General features: G+C 48.5%; 1 protein-coding gene across 4 annotated transcripts in view; it reads left to right on the forward strand.

The window, feature by feature from the left end:
• Positions 1 to 10,724: 10,724 nt before the first annotated feature.
• rapgef2b (Rap guanine nucleotide exchange factor 2b) overlaps positions 10,725 to 24,417 on the forward strand; it is a 61,889-nt gene continuing 48,196 nt past the window's right edge. For all 4 annotated transcript variants that reach the window (XM_056599914.1, XM_056599915.1, XM_056599916.1 and 1 more), the window contains exon 1: positions 10,725 to 11,320. In XM_056599914.1, coding sequence (XP_056455889.1) covers positions 11,252 to 11,320 — 69 coding nt within the window. In that variant the 5' untranslated portion in view covers positions 10,725 to 11,251. The remainder of the gene's footprint in view (positions 11,321 to 24,417) is intronic.

Raw genomic sequence — 24,417 nt, forward strand, 5'->3', positions numbered from 1 at the left:
TGAGCGAAGTAAGCTTGATAGCAGGTTTATTGGATTCCACAATCGGACAGGCAGGCACAGCTCCACCGGAAAACTACAACAACCAAAACTCCCGCCCGGAAGGAAACCCCCGGAACCCCCTCTCAGAAGGCCCGCCCCTTCCCCCCAAACCCTGTGACGCTACAATACAGGCCCCCAGGACTGGTGCATATTTCCGGAATCCACCAGTGCTCAGAGGCCACGCCTGGTATTGCAGTCGGTTTAGTGGGCTGTGGACGGGTCCCGGAAGTAGATATCCTCGTTCACTCCAATACAAGTGGGGAGCAGGAATGTGTCTCCGCAGAAAATGTGTGGATATCAATCAAAGGTTCATAATTATCTTTATACCGTGTACTAAAAAAATGTACGTTTCTTCTTTTCAAAACGCCACCTCAAGCGTTTTATTAGCCGTTATCTCGCTGGGGAAGAGGGGTGTGCAGCTGAAAGGAGTCGTAGTGAAACAAATGGCATCCGAGAGGGCCTAGTTCAGTGCTCCGTTAACGTGTCCGATTTTTGGACTGGTTCATCTGCTGCTCAATAACTCTTACGGTACTCTGCTTGCAATCATTGTGATTCATCATGTATTGATCCATTTATTCAAACGATCCAAAGACAAAGAACAGGTGCATTACGGTATAATTTTATATTGTTGTTGGACCGGAGTGGGTGGATGGGCACGGATCCCTGGCGTCGATTTCCGACGAAAAATGGGTACCTTTTTCGTCGTTTTTCAACGCGGGGTCCGTCAGATAGACCTTCATGTTCAACACGGTCTCACTCACGTGCAGGCCCCCACCCTCGTGTTCTTCCAAGGCCCTCCCCCAGCTGACCTAATGATTCGCCCCCACACTGATTGACAAGAAGAACATTACAATACAAGCACGTAGAACAACTGGCATAACGGACAACGAAATACAATGCAACACATAACACACAAACTATTTAACTGTCCCAGGGTCGCTACAATATCGTAAATACGAATTCGTTCTCAGCCTATTTTTGCCATTTATTTACCGTGTTACTATGGCAGAATAAAGAATAAATTCATGCATCATCATTCAACTTGAACATGTGTTTTTACAGTATAGAGTGGTGGAGAGGGACGACGTATGTTGGCAAACCCGGAAGTGAGCGTCGCCCTCGGTTCCCTTGACAAAAAGCCAACGGGTTTTCCATTGGATTTTGGATTAGTGCAGAAAAATGTGCATCTTTGAAGCAACTCCTCAAAAATGGAAAATAAATAAATAAATAAAAATAACCGTGCTCCAAAGAACGAAGTGTAAACCAATGCATTCTGAATGGGAGTGTTTCTCCAATTTTTCCATGCTACACAGAACGAAATGTAAACCCATGCAAATAAAGACTTCATGTTCATAATAATTTAAATATCATTAATCTACAGAGTGTGTAGGGAGGTATTCTATTTTTTTCAACGGGGCTGAATCCAGTCACTTGACCGTCATGGTTGCTATGGTGGTTGCTATCGACCGCCCCCTCTAATACTCGTGGCTCTAAAAACCACGCGGCAAAGGAGCTGCCGTAAATTGTGTTGTTTTTGTCGTAAACTAGGGTCCGATGGTTGAAAAATAGACAGATATTCCAAGGTATCCTTAAAAGGCAGCTTGGATGTGTTTATTTTCTGCAGTTTAGACTTCTATAACTAATTTTTGAAAGCAGAACACCAAGCTCATTGATTTAACAAGGGAGGGTTATTTGAAACAATTTATTAAATAAATATTTGTGAGAGGTCATTCCTTCTCCTGATTTTACTTCCTATTTATGTCTTGGGTAAACCCCTACTGTCCACAAGCATCCCCCCCCTCCCCATATGGATTTGGAGAATTGTTGCCACGTCCCAGTGGTGGAGGTATCATATATATGAAAGAGGGCATTCAATTATAGCCTACTACAATGATCAATTAGGAGGCCGAAGCCCTAAAGGAAGTGATCCAATAGGTGACTGAGTCGACAACATTTAAGTAAGCTGTACAGGGTCTCTTATATATCAAAGGGGGTCTCAAAGGACGCATACGCTTCAACCTGTGGCTCCAGCACTACAGGAAATGACTCTGCAAGTGCTCCATCTCGTTGCAACTCACCCAGTGGCTCACTTGCAAGATTTTGGCCTGAAGTTCTTCCCAGACCTACACCCTAGCCATCCAACATGCATATCTGAGAATCAGGCCTCTCTTTAATAATGACAAAAAGTTATGAGAGAAACACACATTAACTTTTTGTTATCTCATAAGCGGCGTGGTGCCGGCTCCTTTTGACCTTTTGACCCCAGACTTCAAAAACGTGGCCACAGGCCAGCTGTGTCTACACACCTTTAGCCACAAATGTACACCTCCATCCCACAAAAAATGGGGACTAGAAACTAACCTCTGTCTTATGTACATTTACTGTACTGTTGGAGGTCACGCCCCTTTGCCGACCTTTTCGAGATAGCTAGGGATGCTAAAATGTTTACACACATTTCCCGGGGCCCCGTGAACGACATATCCGAGATTTGGAGTTCTAGCCCTTAGAGAAAAAAAGTTTTCCCAAATGGAGTGTCATTTGGACAAAGCCCCTCAGAAGTGTAGCCTGCAAGACCTAATGGTTCAGAATGTGGTGGAAAAACAGTTTTTGAGATAGGAAGGTCCTACCGCCCTGAAATTTTAATACCTTATTCTAGGCCCTAACTGGGACCTCCGCACCGAAACTTGGCCCGGTCGGACCCCGAGGGCAGGGAGGGGGGGCCCTTCCTGCCCGTTATTAAAATTTCAGGGCGGTAGGACCTTCCTATCTCAAAAACTGTTTTTCCACCACATTCTGAACCATTAGGTCTTGCAGGCTACACTTCTGAGGGGCTTTGTCCAAATGACACTCCATTTGGGAAAACTTTTTTTCTCTAAGGGCTAGAACTCCAAATCTCGGATATGTCGTTCACGGGGCCCCGGGAAATGTGTGTAAACATTTTAGCTTCCCTAGCTATCTCGAAAAGGTCGGCAAAGGGGCGTGACCTCCAACAGTACAGTAAATGTACATAAGACAGAGGTTAGTTTCTAGTCCCCATTTTTTGTGGGATGGAGGTGTACATTTGTGGCTAAAGGTGTGTAGACACAGCTGGCCTGTGGCCACGTTTTTGAAGTGTGGGGTCAAAAGGTCAAAAGGAGCCGGCACCACGCCGCTTATGAGATAACAAAAAGTTAATGTGTGTTTCTCTCATAACTTTTTGTCATTATTAAAGAGAGGCCTGATTCTCAGATATGCATGTTGGATGGCTAGGGTGTAGGTCTGGGAAGAACTTCAGGCCAAAATCTTGCAAGTGAGCCGCTGGGTGAGTTGCAACGAGATGGAGCACTTGCAGAGTCATTTCCTGTAGTGCTGGAGCCACAGGTTGAAGCGTATGCGTCCTTTGAGACCCCCTTTGATATATAAGAGACCCTGTACAGCTTACTTAAATGTTGTCGACTCAGTCACCTATTGGATCACTTCCTTTAGGGCTTCGGCCTCCTAATTGATCATTGTAGTAGGCTATAATTGAATGCCCTCTTTCATATATATATGATACCTCCACCACTGGGACGTGGCAACAATTCTCCAAATCCATATGGGGAGGGGGGGGATGCTTGTGGACAGTAGGGGTTTACCCAAGACATAAATAGGAAGTAAAATCAGGAGAAGGAATGACCTCTCACAAATATTTATTTAATAAATTGTTTCAAATAACCCTCCCTTGTTAAATCAATGAGCTTGGTGTTCTGCTTTCAAAAATTAGTTATAGAAGTCTAAACTGCAGAAAATAAACACATCCAAGCTGCCTTTTAAGGATACCTTGGAATATCTGTCTATTTTTCAACCATCGGACCCTAGTTTACGACAAAAACAACACAATTTACGGCAGCTCCTTTGCCGCGTGGTTTTTAGCATAGGTTTTTAGAGCCACAAGTATTAGAGGGGGCGGTCGATAGCAACCACCATAGCAACCATGACGGTCAAGTGACTGGATTCAGCCCCGTTGAAAAAAATAGAATACCTCCCTACACACTCTGTAGATTAATGATATTTAAATTATTATGAACATGAAGTCTTTATTTGCATGGGTTTACATTTCGTTCTGTGTAGCATGGAAAAATTGGAGAAACACTCCCATTCAGAATGCATTGGTTTACACTTCGTTCTTTGGAGCACGGTTATTTTTATTTATTTATTTATTTTCCATTTTTGAGGAGTTGCTTCAAAGATGCACATTTTTCTGCACTAATCCAAAATCCAATGGAAAACCCGTTGGCTTTTTGTCAAGGGAACCGAGGGCGACGCTCACTTCCGGGTTTGCCAACATACGTCGTCCCTCTCCACCACTCTATACTGTAAAAACACATGTTCAAGTTGAATGATGATGCATGAATTTATTCTTTATTCTGCCATAGTAACACGGTAAATAAATGGCAAAAATAGGCTGAGAACGAATTCGTATTTACGATATTGTAGCGACCCTGGGACAGTTAAATAGTTTGTGTGTTATGTGTTGCATTGTATTTCGTTGTCCGTTATGCCAGTTGTTCTATGTGCTTGTATTGTAATGTTCTTCTTGTCAATCAGTGTGGGGGCGAATCATTAGGTCAGCTGGGGGAGGGCCTTGGAAGAACACGAGGGTGGGGGCCTGCACGTGAGTGAGACCGTGTTGAACATGAAGGTCTATCTGACGGACCCCGCGTTGAAAAACGACGAAAAAGGTACCCATTTTTCGTCGGAAATCGACGCCAGGGATCCGTGCCCATCCACCCACTCCGGTCCAACAACAATATAAAATTATACCGTAATGCACCTGTTCTTTGTCTTTGGATCGTTTGAATAAATGGATCAATACATGATGAATCACAATGATTGCAAGCAGAGTACCGTAAGAGTTATTGAGCAGCAGATGAACCAGTCCAAAAATCGGACACGTTAACGGAGCACTGAACTAGGCCCTCTCGGATGCCATTTGTTTCACTACGACTCCTTTCAGCTGCACACCCCTCTTCCCCAGCGAGATAACGGCTAATAAAACGCTTGAGGTGGCGTTTTGAAAAGAAGAAACGTACATTTTTTTAGTACACGGTATAAAGATAATTATGAACCTTTGATTGATATCCACACATTTTCTGCGGAGACACATTCCTGCTCCCCACTTGTATTGGAGTGAACGAGGATATCTACTTCCGGGACCCGTCCACAGCCCACTAAACCGACTGCAATACCAGGCGTGGCCTCTGAGCACTGGTGGATTCCGGAAATATGCACCAGTCCTGGGGGCCTGTATTGTAGCGTCACAGGGTTTGGGGGGAAGGGGCGGGCCTTCTGAGAGGGGGTTCCGGGGGTTTCCTTCCGGGCGGGAGTTTTGGTTGTTGTAGTTTTCCGGTGGAGCTGTGCCTGCCTGTCCGATTGTGGAATCCAATAAACCTGCTATCAAGCTTACTTCGCTCACTACCTCGCCTGTGGTTATTACAATATCATTAAAAGTTACATAAAGTAACGGTTTAATAACACAAACGCAGGAAACACGTGAGCTGCTAGTTTAGCGAATGCAGCGTCCCTAGCAACCTGACGTTGAAACATGCGAGCGAGCCGATAAAGTGTTCCTGATAACTATAAAACTAAAGATCAGACACAATCACTGACTGAAGATTATGCAAGTAAAAAGCATATTTCTCGCTAGAAATGTTATTAGAAACACGTTTAACGGTGAATCGGTCCTAAAATATTGCATTTCCCATTCAGATAATAAATATTAATAAAGATCATACACATTCACTGACTGAAGATTATTCAAGGAAAAGGTACATTTCTCGCTAGAAATGGCATTAGAAACACGTTTAATGGTGAATCTGTCAAACAAATCAATAGACAATAGCTACGGCATCACCGTTGATAAACATCGATTTCCTTTCGTCTATATCCGACGCTGAGGGATTAACATGAATGTCTATCTGACGGACCCCGCGTTGAAAAACGACGAAAAGGGTACCCCTTTTTCGTCGGAAATTGACGCCAGGGAGCCTTGGCCATGCGTCACACATTTGACGAGTAGGGAGTGAGACTGTGTTGGTGCGGGGGCACCCCCTAGTGGTAGGAGCCTCACACTGCGCCCAGTGCCCACTTACCGTTGTATTTGGGTCATGCGATGAGCAAAGGTCCCCCCCGTCGGGACTCCTTGTCCCCAAATGACTCCTTGTCTTTCAACTGAAGTAACCATAACCAGTAGGCCATTCCTAGACACAGACAACAAGGTTTATGCATTGAGCAATTATATATTTCTAATTCCATAACGGGAAGAGAGGTTTTAACTCATCTCAAAGTTTTACTCACCTTGTTGTGGTTACTGTGCGTCAGACTATTTGTTCCAAAATGTGTTCTTATTTACTCCTGAAAGAGAGAACTGCTTACACGTCAACTGGCTTCGGCATCTATCGTTTCCTGTACCAGACGTCCTCTCCTCTTCTCCCCTAACACCTGTCTCCTCCCCTAACTCCTGGCTCCGCCCCCACGGACACAGTTTACTGACTTTTCAACTTCCACACACCGTGGGCGCATTCATGCACTGTGTATGCTACTTCAATGACTTGATTTCTCGTCTATGTGCAATTAAAATCTGTTCAGCCATTCATTCGTGATTTGTGATTACTGTGACTTAGAGCTGTACAATTACATTTGACTTGATTTTGCCTGAGGCTGGAATTTTCTCCACTGTCTTTTTAAAAACCACAAATATTCCTACACATTGAAAGTCCTTCATAACCAAATGGATAAATCGAAATGCATGATATTAATGTTAATGAAGTCATAATAATATGAGACAAATAAATAAAAATCCAAATTCCGCCTTCAACATGTCCCCAGGTGTCTATGTGATGAAAAAAAGTTTTAAATGTGGCATTTGTTAATGATTTGTTGCGGCTGTGGACCGACGGCCCGCCCTCATATGTAAAACCCTCCTTGTGTTTGACATTTGTGTATGCAAACTGCCAAGAGCGGGAGGGGTTAGACATATGGTAATGAAACATGGTAGGGGTTAGACAGTGTTTAAGGATATATGTGGTAAAGGAACAGGTAGGGGTTAGACAGTGTTTAAGGATATATGTGGGTAATGGAACAGGAATGGGTTAAACAGTGTTTAAGGATATCAAAGGGGATCAAACCCAGTACCTTTCAGCTCGAGTAAATCTCGCTCACCACCACACACACACACACACACACACACACACACACACACACACACACACACACACACACACACACACACACACACACACACCCTACTCTCACTTCAAACTATAGAAATGTACATGAGCTGCTATCAGCATAACCATTCGATTATATACGTACTTTATTATTCATAATAACAAATATTCCATTGTTGTTGACATGCTGGGATGTCTCCAGAGGTCTGACATGGTCCACCAAGTCACCAGTGAGTTGAGGAAGAGCCGGCGGGAGGGACTGAAGACTGGGCCAACGTCAGGGGGCAGGACACCATAGAGACCTGCTGGGGTCCAAGGGGCTGGAAGAACCTTCCAGGTGTGCTGCAAGGATAACCAACCAGAGCTCTGGAGAAACATCTGCTCACCTTGGAGGATTTAGACTGAAGAAACGGGAGAATCATCGGCTGAACACACAAGAACATTCAGTTCGACTGAGATGTTTATTACCAATATGCTTCAATATCAACTATAACTGAAACATAATCATCTGAAAGTACATAATAAACAGAATGACTAAAATAGTAGTGACAAACATTACAGATCATTTGCAGTTGTGCACGTACCATTGACTCTCTTTGCGCCTTTATTTCCAAAAGGCGACTGACGACACACTGGGCGACTTATTCAAACCATCAGGGAGAAGGTGAAACACATATCAAACGTGTGATGGAGTTATTCATTCCCATGCTGCTGGCTGCTCAGAGGTATCGCGGTCCACGGCTCTCGTGCTGTTGGCTCGTTCGTTCGCGAACCGGTTCGAATGACCGAGTCTTTTGGACGAACGAACTGAACCGGTTCGTCTCCCTCGTTCGTTCGGTCGTCTCGTTCACCATTCGATTCACTGGAAAGTCGACTGAACGAACGAACGAGTTTCCGGTAGCACTAACTCCCCTGAGTCTGACTAACTCAGCTGAGAACCGTGCAATGGCGTGCATTCCATGATGCGATTCACCGTTACCGGAAACTAGGCTGAATCGTGAACGACTCCTCCACGTTCAGTCGAGTTTCCGGTGAATCGATTCACCGGAAACTCGACTGAACGTGGAGGAGTCGTTCACGAATCGTATGTTCGTTCAGCCTGGTTTCCGGTAGCGGTAAATCGCATCATGGAATGGACCCCATTGCACGGTTCTCAGCTGAGTCAGTCAGACTCAGTGGAGTTAGTGCTACCGGAAACTCGACTGAACGAACGAACGAAGGAACGATTCGCGAACGACTCCTCGTGGCGAACTGAATCACACGAACTGGGTCACGGAAACGAATCATTGAATCCACCAGCGTCGGGGTCTCTCCTAGCCTGGCTCCGCCCGCCTAAGTACTTCCGCTCAATTTGAATTTCCCTTCAGTACTAGGTCTGGACCTGCTGTATGTAATTTGGTTTTCTTGTGCCGCCACAGCGGCCACCAATCAGCGAACAGTGGGCGTGTCTGAGAACAATGACGATGAAGTCGTACGCCAGTTTGAGTTGTTGTTGTAGGTCGGTAGTTGATTTACAATGTGCAATTTTTCCCTGATAAATTAAATTCGACGAACAAAACCTGCAGCTGTCGTTGACGGACATTTTCGTGCAAGGTGTTTGGTTTGTGTACAACCGTGATTCCCGGCGCATGACATACGTCACAACCAAACGTTAGCGATTGGTTATGGCAGATCCAGAGTGGCACTGGGTAGATCCAATCATTTTAGACTTCAACAGACACCCGCCTTCAAGTGAGTTAACGTTTGTCAATTGATTAGGTCCAGACTCTCTGTACAAATGAAATTAAATGAAGTGAAGTACGAGAGTCTAGTAGAACCAGGCTAGGTCTCTCCCTCTCCTCGCGAAGTCCAGGCAGTCAGTGGGCGTGGCTTATGGGGAGGAGGACTCCGCATGAGCGGGAGCGTCAACCTCACCATAAAGATTCACTACAGCTGAACTCACCCAGTGGGAGTTCATCGCTATTTTAGGTTCACACATCTAAATGTGTTGACCTTTGCCATGTGAATACACGTAGTGTGTAATGTACAAAAAGAATGAACACAATCCTAGATGAGCAGAGAGGAGAGCAGAGATAAGAGAGAGGAGGAGAAGAGAGGGGAAGAGGAGAAGAGAGAGGAGGAGGAAGAGGAGGAGAGGGTGGAGAAGAGAGCTGATAAGACAAAATCAAAACAATACTCACACACATGGGGAGAATCTTTACTGTGTAATTTGTTTAAGTGGGTATTACATGAAGGGTTGTTGTATGGTGGAGATTAACTCATTTACTAACTATTGCAAATCTTTTGCAAATCTTCAGTGATTTAAAAAGGTCCATCAATTCCATTACGGGAAGAGAGGTTTTAGCGTCTCTTGTGCCGATTTACTCACCTTGATGTGGTTTCTGTCCGTCAGACAATTTGTTCCAAAAATGTGTTTTATTTTTTCGCCTGAAAGAGGAAACTGTTGCCACGTCGGTTGCTTTGGTTTCTGTGAATGTTAAGTTTTGTTTCCTAAACAAGACGTCCTCTCCTCCCCTCCCTTACACCTGGCACCTCGCCCAACCCCTTGCTCCGCCTCCATGGAAAAACTCAGACTTTGGTGCATTCATGCACTGCGTAGGCTACTTCAATGCTTTGACGTTTTCTCTTCTTTGCGCCATTCAAATACGTTCAACCTTTAAAAGACTGGACACAGAGAGCCCAGGGTTGTGATTTAGTGGTGATTTGTGACCAGAGGTGGTGTGGCCATCGGGAAGATCGGGAGTTTTCCCGGTGGGCACGAGAGATCCCTGTGAGGGCCTCTTCCCTGCCCCCCCCCCTCCCCCATTAGGATTCCTTGCCTAACAACCTCCCACAGCCTCCACCCCCCCCCCCCGTCCGTCCGTCCGGATTCCTTGCCCAACAACCCCCCGCAGCCTCCATCCCCCCCCCCCCCCCCCCCAGCTCATTGGTCAATGGGCAGCAGCTCATTTGCATTAAAGCTACAGACACCAGAAACAGCGCATTCTGAAGGGACTGAAACAGAGGGGAATAGCGTTAGGCATGATTTTTTTTCCTAAAAGCTATTTCCAGCAAACAGCTTCAAAAACATGTTTTCTGGAACACAAATACTATGTTTACTTGTTGTGAAAACACCATAATATGTCTCCTTTAAACAAACCATCGACTGTGGTGTCGAACAAATCACTACTTTACACAGTGGTCATTCTCCCATTCGGCCACTGGGTGGAGGTTCTCAAGCTGTCATTCTCCTTCTCGGGCCCGGCCACTGGGTGGAGGTTCTCAAGCTGTCATTCTCCTACTCGACCACTGGGTGGAGGTTCCCCAGCTGTCATTCTCCTACTCGACCACTGGGTGGAGGTTCTCCAGCTGTCATTCTCCTAGTCGACCACTGGGTGGAGGTACTCCAGCTGTCATTCTCCCACTCGGCCACTGGGTGGAGGTTATCGAGCCGTCGTTCTCCCACTCGGCCACCGGGTGGCGGTAGATCCCCATTCCTCCGCCGCGCATTGTCCTCGGGTTCCAGTGTTTTCGGAGCCTCTCCCCTCAGTCAGTCCCCCGGTGGCCGTGTGTCTGAAGCCCGTCTACCGCCGATCAGAATGAGTTTTCCTCCCGGGAGTTCGTCGGCCTGTGGTCGGTGATGGTGGATCTAGTCGCTCAGGGATAGTTGGTCGGGGTTAGATAGTACTTTGTGTTCTGGGACTAGAGATTCCGTGGGATTTCTTCCGTCGACAGGATGGCTTTCCGCGGTGGATTAAACCCGGCGGTAGACCCGTAACCTGATCCAGACCGGTCCTCCCGGCCCTCGGCCCCCCGTGGACCCGAGCTCCGAGGAGAGCTTCCCTGGGTGGGAGCAGACGGACGCCGGGAAGAGCAGCTGGAGCCCGGCGGGGCCTGCTGAGCCTCGACCCTCTCCTACCGCCACGCCGGGGGAGGACCGGGGGACCCGGGGCTCCTCGGCTTGGTACCGCCAGGAGAACACCGCTACACACGGACGGGAGAGGGCCGGGACCGGAGAGGACTGGGACCCGCTCCGAAGTACCACGATGGCGTCCTACGTGGATAACAGTTTCCGGCAGGCGGTGATGATGAACCCGGCGGAGAGAACGCAACAGGTCGGTGGTGTCCTGTTAACCCGGGTGGGGGGTCTTGTCTTTGCTACGTTAGGGTAGATGTGTTGCTGTAGAGTTTGTGTTCGTCCCGTAACCATCAGTCTACTGGTCCAGTAACTATCAGCCTACTGGTCCAGTGACCATCAGCCTACTGGTCCCATAACCATCAGCCTACTGGTCCCGTAACCATCAGCCCACTGGTCCAGTAACTATCAGCCTACTGGTCCCGTAACCATCAGCCTACTGGTCCCGTAACCATCAGCCTACTGGTCCCGTAACCATCAGCCTACTGGTCCCCTAACGATCAGCCTACTGGTCCCGTAACCATCAGCCTACTTTTCCCGTAACCATCAGCCTACTGGTGTCGGGGTTACTGGGACCAGACCACAGGCCCGAACCCAAAGAGTCCTGAGAACAACTATAAAACACCTCCATGACTGTGTGTGTGTGTGTGTGTGTGTGTGTGTGTGTGTGTGTGTGTGTGTGTGTGCGCGTGCGCAAGAGTCATGTTCCCCTGAAACCGAAGAGCACCAGGTCCTATGGTGCATTTCCACCGGCCGGTGTGAGTCGGTTCAGGACGCAAAGGTGCGGAACGGCTCGCGTTCCACCGCCAAAAGTGGGCGTGAGCCGTACTCATCTGGCAGTACTCCTCCGTTGGGGTACTGAGACGTCTGAAAGGGTGCCAACAAGTTCGAGCTACACACGCCGTCCGTTGATTGGTCGACAGAATAGTCGGGGGTGATCCACAAACGCAGTACCCGCAAGTTATTTCTGTACAACGGCGAAAGCATCGTTTATTGAAGATAAGTTTGACGTCCTTCTTGGACGTCCTACATTGTTGCTCTTTGTTCATTGTGTCGCGTTCTTCTTTTTCCTTGGATTTATTAGCAGGCTACACTGTGTGGGGGCTCACGATGCTTACGTAGCTGCTGCGGCTATCGCCATCCGGCTTAAACCCGCCCTACCATAAGGGAACTGTCGGTGGTGGAAACGCGAGCCGTAACTGGGCCAAACCGCACCCTCACTACTGGGCTGATGCGTGCTGGGCCGAAGCGCACCCCCGCCGGTGGAAGTGCGGCAATAGTCCCTAGCCCTGTGGGGTCCTTCCGCGAGGTAATAGGTAGAGGACAGGACAGGAGGCCTTCTGCACAGTCTAGAGTCTGGATCCACTCAGATGATGGCCCTGACGTCTTTACAACCTGGACACTTTATGCAACCTCAGATCTGGACCACTTTTCAATTAGAACTGAAACTAGCTACTGTTTGAACTAACACACACACACACACACACACACACACACACACACACACACACACACACACACACACACACACACACACACACACACACACACACACACACACACACACACACACACACACACACACACACACACACACACACACACACACGATTGCTGGGACATTAGATTAAGAATGATTAGTGTGTCTCTGTATCCGAGTTTGGAGCATAAATCTAATTTCTAGGATGACATTTCTGAGTCTGCAGTCTGAAGAATGTAAAGGATTATCCTTCTGTCCTTGTGCTCCGTTCTCATGGCTGGGCCGATACTACAAGGGATAGCACCTACACACTATAGTGGATATTGTATACAATAACTATAGTGGATATAGTACACTATAACTATAGTGGATATAGTATACAATAACTGTAGTGGATATAGTATACTATAACTGTAGTGGATATAGTATACTATAGGCCTATACTACAGACCTGTACTACTACACTGTATCATTACTATATTGGATATAGTATACTAAACTACCCTAAATATAGTGTACTATAGGACTATACTGTATCATTACTATACTGGATATAGTATACCATACTACACTATAAATAGTGTACTATAGGCCTATACTATACTTTATCATTACTATACTGGTTATAGTATACCATACTACACTATAAATAGTGTACTAAAGGCCTAAACTGTATCCTAACTATACTGGATATAGTATACTATAGGCCTATACCTCTATACTATAGGCTTCTATAATATACTAAAGGCTTATTATGTTATACTGTAATGTAGTCCTACTATACTATAGGCCTACATAATATACTATAGGCCTACATACTATACTATACTGTAGGACTACTATACTATACTGTAGGCCTACTCTGCTATATTGTTGGCCTACTATACTGTAGGTCTACTAAACTGTAGGCCTATATACTATAGGCCTACTATAATGTAGGCCTACTATACTGTAACCTTACTATACTACATACTATACTGTGGGGAAACAGGGCGACAGCAGGAATGTGAAGAATGATTGACAGAAGGAAAGGAGAACTTGTAGATCCGACCTGTTCTGTTCTGAACCATACCAACGTAGGACGAGATGAGGATCAGAACTGTTCTGTTCTGAACCAACAGCAGGAGGACGTGACAGTAGGCTCAGAACTGCTGAGGTGCTCTGGTGCAGCAGAAGACTATCGTTGTCCCCGGAGGACCGGAGCCGGGCAGCGGACTGAGCTTCCTATTGCTCCACCGCTCTGGGTCGGCCACCGGCTGCCTGGCCCAAGGGCACTCTGACAGGACACATGGCGGGGTGCGGGTCAAACTCTGGTGTCACACGCTGATGATGTCGTTGACCTGTCGGTGTGTTTACCTGTGGTGGAGCCAGGGGGTGGGGGGGGGGGGGGGGGGGGGCCGTGGTGCCGTGGTGCCGCCGCTGTCCCGGCTGGGACAAGCCCCTCAACGACACACACACAGGGTGACTGTGTGGACTGGGAGCTGGGCGAGCCTGGAGTAGAACTCTGCAGGGACAACTTCAGTGTACGTCTTGGCGCTTAAAAACAGTACTTGGTGTAGTGTCTTACCCTAGCTATCTGTGTTGTATACGGAGAATGGGTTAACCTAGCGATTGTTAATGCTTGGCACTTGGTTCTATGAAAATCTTTACTGTACCGACACCGATATACTGTTGTTTCTCTTTCTTCTAACGTATTTACTTATTCTAAGTCCCTTTGAATAAAGGCGTCTGCTAAACGCCCTGCATGTAAATGTAAGACACGGTACTACTGTGGGCCCGCTACCAGAGTGTAACGCTGTGTGTCTTACTCTCCCCTTGCTCCTAGCTAAGACACAGGTTACACACGGCTCTACTCTGTGTAACTGGGTGTTACGCACGGTGCTACTGTGTGTTAGTGTGTGTTAGTGTTCAGCGGCCGCAGTCACACACACCTGACGGCCTTTACCTAGAGGTCAGGACGCTCCACGGGTCGCCCTCCTGAGGGAGGATGTACCTGAGCGGCTGCTGGTCTGGACAGGAAGGGCTGGTGGTTAGGAACAGGAAGTGTTTGTTGTCCTGAACAGGAAGTGCTTTCTGCCAATAGGATGGCTGCTGACGGGGGGAGGGGGGGGGGATTTCCTCAAGGGCACACACACACATTCACACTCCCACTCTCACACACACACACACATACACACCCACACACACACTCAAATTCTCACACACACATGTGTCTCAGTCCCTACCTAGCCTCGTGTTAGTAACCTGCGGCTCATGTTGTGAAACATGAAGTGTTATTAAGTTGGGGGTCGACGTTGTTGCTTAGTTACTGGACGCCTACTGGACCGTCACCTTAACCTCTACAGGAACAGACCAATCAAAAGCTTCCTTGTGTTTGATGGGACGATGGGAATACATGCCCCCAATTCCTCAGTAGCGTTCTGCAGAGCTGTGAGCCTCCACCTTCTAACGGACGTCTTCACATTAACATCAACCCGTTCCGCTCAGAGCCTCGAGCCTGGAGCCTGGCCGTGCCTAATCTAGATCCTCCCGTCATGGAAAGTTCCCAAGACGTCCTGGCCGTACCTGGGGGGGGGGGGGGGGGCATGGCATGGCATGGCATGGCAACGGCGTGGCTGTGATGTCACAGGCATGTTTGACTTCCTCCATGGTAACATTCCACAGCGGTATTTTTACCGCCAAGACCAACAGAGCGACTCTGGCCTCTGTGGCTCCACGCAGAACCAACCACAGGCCTGCATTCCTCAGAGAGTCCCTCCCCCTCTGAGGAACCAACCACAGGCCTGAATTCCTCAGAGAGTCCCTCCCCCTCTGAGGAACCAACCACAGGCCTGCATTCCTCAGAGACTCCCTCCCCCTATGAGGAACCAACCACAGGCCTGCATTCCTCAGAGTCCCTCCCCCTCTGAGGAACCAACCACAGGCCTGCATTCCTCAGAGAGTCCCTCCCCCTCTGAGGAACCAACCATGGCCTGCATACCTTCAGAGCCCCTCCCCCCTCTGAGGAACCAACTACAGGCCTGCATACCTTCGGGCCCCTCCCCCTGTGAGGAGCCAGCACCTCCCCCTAAGGACCCTAGGGTCTGACCCCAGGACCAGAGCCTGGCCTAGGGTCCTACCCGTCCCCCTGTGAGGGGGCGGGCTGGGTGCTCTCCCCATGCAGTATCGGCACGCTGCTCTCAGGTTACGAGCCGCTGTGTACGGGGCGCGTAGGAATGAGCTCACCCTGCGCTGGGGCAACTCTTATTTTGATATTGATACTTTAAAAAGTACATATAATTAAATGTTTTCTGGCAAATGTTCCATTGTAAGATATGTCCTGTAGGCTAGAGAATGGTAGAAGGTAATGGTATACTATTACTGTGAGGTCTGGTATTAGGCTGCTGTTCTTCAGAACAGTACCTTCTATTAGAACTCTGTTCCCTGATCCAGGATCAGCTGCTCTTTGGATCGTTCGCTCAGAGCTTTAACATCTTTAATAACATCTAACATCTTTAATAACATGTTGTTGACAAGGAGCTCCTACGGCTTCAGCATCAGCTCAGGTGGAGATCTCTGGTCCGTGGGTCAGATTCTAGGCCAGGCTCTGGTCCTGGTGTCAGACCCTTAGCCCAGGCTCTGGTCCTGGGGTCAGACCCAAGGCCAGGCTCTGTTCCTGGGGTCAGACCCAAGGCCAGGCTCTGTTCCTGGGGTCAGACCGGGCTCTGGTCCTGGTGTCAGACCCTAGGCCCAGTCTCTGGTCTTGGGGTCAGACCCTAGGCCCAGGCTCTGGTCCTGGTGTCAGACCCTTAGCCCAGGCTCTGGTCCTGGGGTCAGACCCAAGGCCAGGCTCTGTTCCTGGGGTCAGACCGGGCTCTGGTCCTGGGGTCAGACCCTAGGCCCAGGCTCTGGTCCTGGTGTCAGACCCTAGGCCCAGGCTCTGGTCCTGGGGTCAGGCCCTAGACCAGGCTCTGGTCCTGGGGTCAGACCCAAGGCCAGGCTCTGGTCCTGGGGTCAGACCTCAGGCCAGGCTCTGTTCCTGGGGTCAGACCGGGCTCTGGTCCTGGTGTCAGACCCTAGGCCCAGGCTTCCCCAGAGAGCAGTCGTGATCGACCGATATATCGGTCGGCCGATATTCGCAGTTTTTACGTGTATCGGTATCGGCCGATACGCGGCTGATTTTCGCCGATACTTCTTCGCCGTTTTTTATTTTTTTTAATTTATTTTTTTACTTGTTCTACCTCACCTTTTTTTTAATATTTGTTAAATATTGTTCATCTACTTGTTCTTACTTGTTCTACCTCACCTGTTTTTACTATTTGTTAAATATTGTTTTTTATATTGAAGTTCAATAAATGTTCCTTTTTTTAAATTGAGACTTGTAACATTTGTTATCAGTGTAATTTTTATGATTGAGGGAGCAAAAGCAGTATCGGCTCTAAATATCGGTTTCGGTGTATTGGAGTATCGGCTAAGGCTGATGAAAAAATATCGGTATCGTATCGGCTAGGGATCGACGATACAGATTTTTTACGGCCGAAATACGCGGCGAAAATCAGCCGCGTATCGGCCGATACGGATACACGTAAAAACCGCGAATATCGGCCGACCGATATATCGGTCGATCCCTACTATCGGCCCTAAAAAATCTGTATCGGTCAATCCCTAGTCTCAACCCTGGGTCTGGGTCTGTCTCTTGAGGTCTATCCTAGGTGTTTTTCTGAGGTCCTCCCTGTGTTCTGGGTCTGAGTCCTGGTCCCCACTGGGCCCTAGTCCTCTCTGTTGGTGGAGGGCCGGCTGGGGTTTAGCTGACAGGGTTTCTCCATGCACACATCACTTTAAAACCAGCTTCATCAGCTTAAAATATGTTTAATATTGCCTACTAGACAATCTATAACACGTACACAATGATTTTTTTGGTTTAAGTGGAGCATCTAACATAGATGTGACGGATCAATTCGTTCTTTGTGTAAATCCTCCCATCGTCCACCTTCTGAGAGTCTCCTCCCATCTCCACCATCAGCTGCTATCGACTGGGAGGGTTTGAGTTCCCTCCCGCTCAGGGGTATAGAGCTGCTGACGACTCAAGACCAACCTCTGGGCCGGTTAGCGCACAGAGCCGAGTGGCCTTTTGTTGTTCAGTGGAGGAAAGCCGTGTGCAGCGCAGATTAAGACTTCACTCACTGGTTGTTGTTAAGCCCAGCTGGGCCTCAGAAGCACATTCTTAGCAGACACGCGTTTTAAGGGCAAAGGGATTATGATTTATGTTTCTGCTCATGACTTGGGCTGCAACAGATGGACAATTAAGCCTCGGAGTAGCTTACTGTCAGCTAGCAGTTAGCCACAGGCTATTGTACTGTGGGTTAGCAGTTAGCCACAGGCTACAGATTAGCTGTTAGCTACAGGCCGTTGTACTGAAAGCTAGCAGTCAGACAGGCTATTGTACTGTGCCTTAGCAGCTAGCTACAGGCTATTGTACTGTGGGTTAGCAATTAGCTACAGGCTATTGTTCTGTGGATTAGTAGTCAGCCACAGGATATTGTACTATGGGTTAGCAGTTAGCTACAGGTTACAGTTTAGCTGTAAGCTACAGGCCGGTGTACTGGAGGCTTGCACTTAGCTACAGGTTTTCCTACTGCATGCTTAATGGTTGTTTGGGTATTTCATTAATAACCATTTTATTTGGTATGACTATGTTGGTGGAACAGCCGGATATTACAACATTACGGGCTTAGTTAGAACACACTCCAGCATTCACTTTTATTCTACCCTCAACAATGATTTGGGTCAAGATAAAAGAAGATGTAGTTTGTGTGCTGAGGTTCTGCTCTTCTGTACTACTTCAGCTAGCCTGTGCTACCGCTAGCCTGTGCTACTTCTAGCCTGTGCTACCGCTAGTCTGTGCTACCTCTAGCCTTTGCTGCCTCTAGCCTGTGCTACCGCTAGCCTTTGCTACCGCTAGCCTTTGCTACCTATAGCCTGTGCTACCGCTAGTCTGTGATACCTCTAGCCTGTGCTACCGCTAGCCTGTGCTACCGCTAGCCTGTGCTACCGCTAGTCAGTGCTACCGCTAGTCAGTGCTCCCTTTAGCCTTTGCTCTCTCTAGCCTTTGCTCCCTCTAGCCTTTAGTCCCTCTAAACTTTTCTAACGCTAGTCTGTGCTACCTCTAGCCGCTGCTACCGCTAGCCTGTGCTAGCAGCTGTCACCTTAGCGGAGGCTCCTGCCAGCGAGCGTCTGCCCCGGCAGCAGCTGCCCAGCGCAGGGAGCGGGATGTGTTGGCTCTGCTGTCCTCCCAGTCTGGGTCGGGTTCTAGTTCTCCTGCTGTATCCTCCCAGTGGTTTCCTCCCAGTTCCCTCCCAGTCCGAGTCGTGTTCTACGTGCCCCTCCAGAATTCTAACAGAAGAACTCGAGATAGTTTTTGTCAAGCGTCACTTAACTGCTTACCTAACTGCTCACTAGTTTAATGCTCGGCACCGACTTCATTATCCTTCACTAGTTTAATGCTCAGGACCGACTCCATTATCCTTCACTAGTTTAATGCTCTGGACCGACTCCATTATTATCCTTCTCTAGTTTAATGCTCAGGATCGACTCTATTCTACCATCACTAGTCACTAGTTTAATGCTCAGGACCGACTCCCTTCTCCATCACTAGTCACTAGTTAAATGCTGAGGTCCGGCTCCATTCTCCATCACTAGTCACTAGTTTAATGCTGAGGACCGGCTCCATTCTCCATCACTAGTCACTAGTTTAATGCTAGACAGCTCCCATTCACAGAACCGTTCGTCGCTGCTGACCTTAAACCCCTACATTTGGTCTGGAGGCACAATGAGCGTGAAGCAGACGTGTTCTAGAAGGTCTCCCTTCGGCTCTGTATGTTTCTTACACATCATTGCCTGATCCTGTTCTCCAGAAGGTTTTCTTTTCTTCTTGGTTCAACAATAGTCTGGAGCGGTCGTTTGTGTAGAAGCTGTACTTGAAGTTAAGCATTGTTATGAAGTGCATGTCAGGATAGTATCGTCTTGTTTCACTGCACCCTGCTGCTGTTACATAACCCTGATACTACATGTATATGTCCATGCTCCTTATATATTTACTGTTTAACAATGTAAGCAGTACTGAGCCTGTCTCTATGTTAGCACCCAGCCTCTATCTCTGTTAGCACCCAGCCTCTATCTCTGTTAGCACCTAGCCTGTATCTCTGTTAGCACCTAGCCTGTATCTTCTATAATACTTGGACATGGTTGTTTGGCTACATTCGCCCATCAGGCTTCCTCTACAGGTTACATCAATGTGGGGCCATGGGTGCTATTTCAGAGCTAATCCTCCCGCACTAATGTACTTAATTAAGATAGCCTCAGCTAAGGAAGTTAGCAAATCAGCCAACCGAGTGTGTAAACGGCTCAGCCTGCGGCCTTGTGATGGGGAGATCGGAATAGAAATAATTAATTGACATGGCTTTTGTTTTTGGTGAACATGAAGACCAGTTATCAGCTATTTTGGTGGCTGCATTCTCTAGCTAGTTAGACTTAGAGTCTAACGCTAGCTAGTTGGCTACACTCCAAAGCTAGCTATGTGGCTACAGTCTAAAGCTAGTTGTATTGCTAAAGTTCAAAGGTAGCTAGGTGGCTACAGTCTAAAGCTAGTGATATGGCTAAAATCCAAAGGTAGCTAGGTGGCTACATTCTCAAGCTAACTGTATTGCTAGGGTCTAAAGCTAGCTAAGTGGCTACAGCCAACCGAGGCAGCATGGTTGGGGGTCGTGCTGACTAGCCCTGGTCTAGGTGAAGGGCCCCCCCTCCTCTCAGTGTGTTCAGTGGTAATTGGAGGGAGAGGCGCTGGTCATTCATGCGCGGTATCCTGGCGGCCCCTGAGCTGAGGGCTGAGAGGGGCCCGAACAAAGGGCCCCTGTTGGAGCCGACGTGAGCCTCCAACCCTGCACCTCGCCACCACCTCGCTCCCACCTCGCTCCCACCCCGCCCTGCACCCCGCCTCCACCCTGCCCGCACCCTGCCCCCCAGCCTGCCCCCACCTCCTCCCCGCCTCACTGGTGTAACTGGTCAGAGGTCTCCTGGTGTAACAGGCCAGAGGACTCTGATGTAACAGGTCAGAGGACTCTGGTGTAACAGGTCAGAGGTCTCTGGTGTAACAGGCCAGAGGTCTCTGGTGTAACAGGCCAGAGGTCTCTGGTGTAACAGGCCAGAGGTCTCTGGTGTAACAGGCCAGAGGTCTCTGGTGTTGTGTAACAGGCCAGGGGGGAGAGCTAGGAGGAGGAGGAGGAGGAGGGCGTTGAGAGGTTTCCTCACGGGTTCCTCAGCAACATCCTCAGGATACCGCGGGTCCTGTGTGTCTGGGGGTGGGGAGGTGGGCTATTTCAGTCCCGCCAGGACAAGCTTTGGGTGGGGTCGGGAGGCCACTCTGTAAACAGGAAGACCCCGCGCCCAATGGGAGCACTTTTGGATCACAGCAGGTTCTAGAGCAAGACGGGTCCTAGAACCGGCTGCCTCTCCTGGTCCTCCCCAGGTTCCTTCCCTGAGGTTCTGGTTGTTCCTCCCCTGAGGTTCTGGTTGTTCCTGCTCTTCCCCAGTCCTCCTCAGGGTTCCAGTCCTTTAGGGGCCGTTCTCCAGCTGATTCCGTTGCGTCTCACAAAACGTTGCGGTGACATATGCATTGTTTGTTTTCTGCGCTGAGCTTGTTTTCCTCCTGAGGAGCTCTGAGGCTGGAGACGCTTCCTTCTTCTTGTGGCTGTCTTTGTGTTTTCTAACCGATGGTATCACTGGACCAGGGCTACCTTGAGGAAGAGATCCTCACTCTCGATGGCTGCATTGAAGAAGCTCCTAGGTGCTTAGGAGAGCGATGTGCTAGAGCAATAGTTTGAGAAGAAGTGAACCGGGTTTCTGATCGGGGACTGAACCCGGGGGTTCAGTCATTAACCCATCACCCCCCTGGTGTACACACTCCTGTTAGACCAACTGACGACTCAGTACTTGTAAGGCTCACTATCTGGCCGATATACCCCAGAGTGTGGGGAGATGTAAGGCTCACTATCTGGCTGCATTGAAGAAGCCCCCGGTTCTGTGTTGTCCGACTCCTCCTGGGGGGTTCAGGAGAGAGCTGAGGTACCCCAGACCTGGAGATGGATCCTAATAAAGTGTCTGTGGGCCTAATGAATGAATGAATGAATGAATGAGTGAATGGATGTGCTGGTATTGATCCTCCAGGTTCCCAGCAGGGAGCTCTCACTATCAACGCCACTCTGTGTTGACTGATCTGACTCACACTTCACACACCTCTCCTCCTGCCAGCCCACATCACCAGCAGCACTTCAGGTCCTTCCTCTCCAGAGGCAGCAGATACAATGCCTCTATTGTGTGGTTGTAGTGGAGAATGCGAGGCTCCAACTTCACCTAGCCTCCACCCGAAACCCTGTTCTGTTGACTCTGGGAGGGTGGAGGCATTCGTACCGCGCTAGCTCATTAGCAAACAAGCCGCTCGACAACCAGCCGTCACACGCCAAGACACTAGCATCACGCTAGCTGGTTAGCATTCGGTATATGCTAATTAGCTAGCATACAGTTAGGCAGTTAGCATTCTGTAAATGCTTACTGCATCTCCCCCTTAGCCCTTGTCTATGTGGTGCTGGAGGAGGATTTGAAACTGCACCTTTTTTTATTAATCTTTAAAAAAAAAAAAAGTGTTAAAGTGTTTTTTACCACCATAACCACAACCCTGGTTATGGTGTGTGTGTGTGTGAGTGTGTGTGTGTGTGTGTGTGTGAGGCCCACAGAGGGGTCTGAATGATGCGCTCCAGTGAATGAGTCTCTGGCTGTTGCCTAGCGACCGGCGGCCCTCTCTCTGAAGGAGCAGAATAACCAGGGCCGGCTCTGTGTTTGTAAACACAGAGATATAGATGTTGGATACTCACTGCAAAGGTGCTCTGCGCCACACACACACACACACACACACACACACACACACACACACACACACACACACACACACACACACACACACACACACACACACACACACACACACACACACACACACACACACACACACACACACACACACACACACAGTCTGTGTGTGTAACTCGAGGAGGAAGCCTTTGTTTGAACATTGCATCGTTTTCTGTCTGTGTTGAAGGTAGTTGTGTTTGTGGGATAAAATGTGTGTTAGTAGGAAGTGATATTTATGTTCAGAGTGTGTTGAAGGTAGTTGTGTTTGTGGGATAAAATGTGTGTTAGTGGAAAGTAGGAAGTGATATTTATGCTCAGAGTGTGTTGAAGGTAATTGTGTTTGTGGGATAAAATGTGTGTGTGGAAAGTAGGAAGTGATATTTATGCTCAGAGCTGTCTCTAGTGTTCCTTCTGTGGTCACCGTGGTAACGTATAGGATCAGAGTTCTGACCTCAAGCCCCTCCTCCCTCTGGTGTGTGTGTGTGTGTGTGTTTGTGTGTGTCGTCTCCTGCAAGTTCAGTGGTCTTGTTTTCCTATCAATCCGTTGCTCGATCAGCCAATCACATGCCTCCGTTACACCTTCTCACTAGTTTAGTGTTTAAATGTTACACAATGTTGTGTTTAAATGTTGCACAATGTTGTGTTTAAATGTTACACAACGTGGTGTTTAGTTAGTGGCGTTTCGGGAGTTTGATTGTATTCGAGGTTAGTGGACTTTAAGATGGGGGTGTTTACAGGTAGTTTGGGTAGGGGTGTAGTGAGGGTGGGGGTTTCTACAGGCTCTGTTGACCTTGTTGTTGAACACTATCTGCTCCTCTCCAACGCTGATAGAAAACAGCCCACAGATGCTCACATATTGTTCTACAGTCTGTCAAGGACACAAACACACACACACTCTCACATGCACACACACAGACACGCAAACACGCACACAGAGACACACACGCATACACACACGAACACACGCACACAAACTCACATGTCATGCACAAACTCACACGCACAGACACGCAAACTCACACACACACACACACACACACACACACACACACACACACACACACACACACACACACACACACACACACACACCAGGCAGCTGACAGACTCTCACGTTGTGTGAGGTTCTCTATCGTGAAGTGGTGGTCTTTCAGTTTCAAATGGTTTCAGATCCTCCGTTCACATCAGAGTTCCCCATCAGTTGCCGGACCAAACTTCTCTATTCACAGAACTTGGTAACCCTAGACCTATATGATATGGATCTAGATCTAGATATATGTAGCCCTTTACCCGGTCTTCTCCAGTTTGAATCTGAATTGAAGCGGTTTGGCTTTACTGGTTTAAATCAACAGATCCTGATGGTTGTTCTTCTTCTCTCAGTGAGGCTGAATGGAGGTGTGTGTGTCAGTGTTTCTGTGACTCTGCTGAACCGGCTCTCTAGAGGCGTGGGACGGCCCCCTCACGGACCTGACGACCAGGTGGCTCTTCATCAGCCTGACAGCACCTCCACCTGCAGCATCCATATTCATAAAGAGAGTCCAGACCCAGGGGGACTGAGCAACGTTCGCTAGGCTAGGGGTCCGGCTTGGCACAGGGACAGCAGGCAGTGTGGCAGAGTGCTGAGTCGTCACCGGAGCAGCACTTTGTTCTTATTAACACCGGCCAGCTGTCAGAGTCAGCGGCCGCGACCTCAAGCACTTCACCTGGTTACAGAGGTGTGTGTGTGTGTGTGTGTGTGTGTGTGTGTGTGTGTGTGTGTGTGTGTGTGTGTGCGTGTGCGTGTGTGTGTGCGTGCGTGCGTGCGTGCGTGCGACCGGTGTGGTGTGTGGAATGCCTCTCCTCCTGTCACCGTAGACGCCCCTGGGCTGCCATGG

This window comes from Gadus chalcogrammus, chromosome 10 (genome assembly GCF_026213295.1).
Source record: "Gadus chalcogrammus isolate NIFS_2021 chromosome 10, NIFS_Gcha_1.0, whole genome shotgun sequence".
Lineage (NCBI taxonomy): Eukaryota > Metazoa > Chordata > Actinopteri > Gadiformes > Gadidae > Gadus > Gadus chalcogrammus.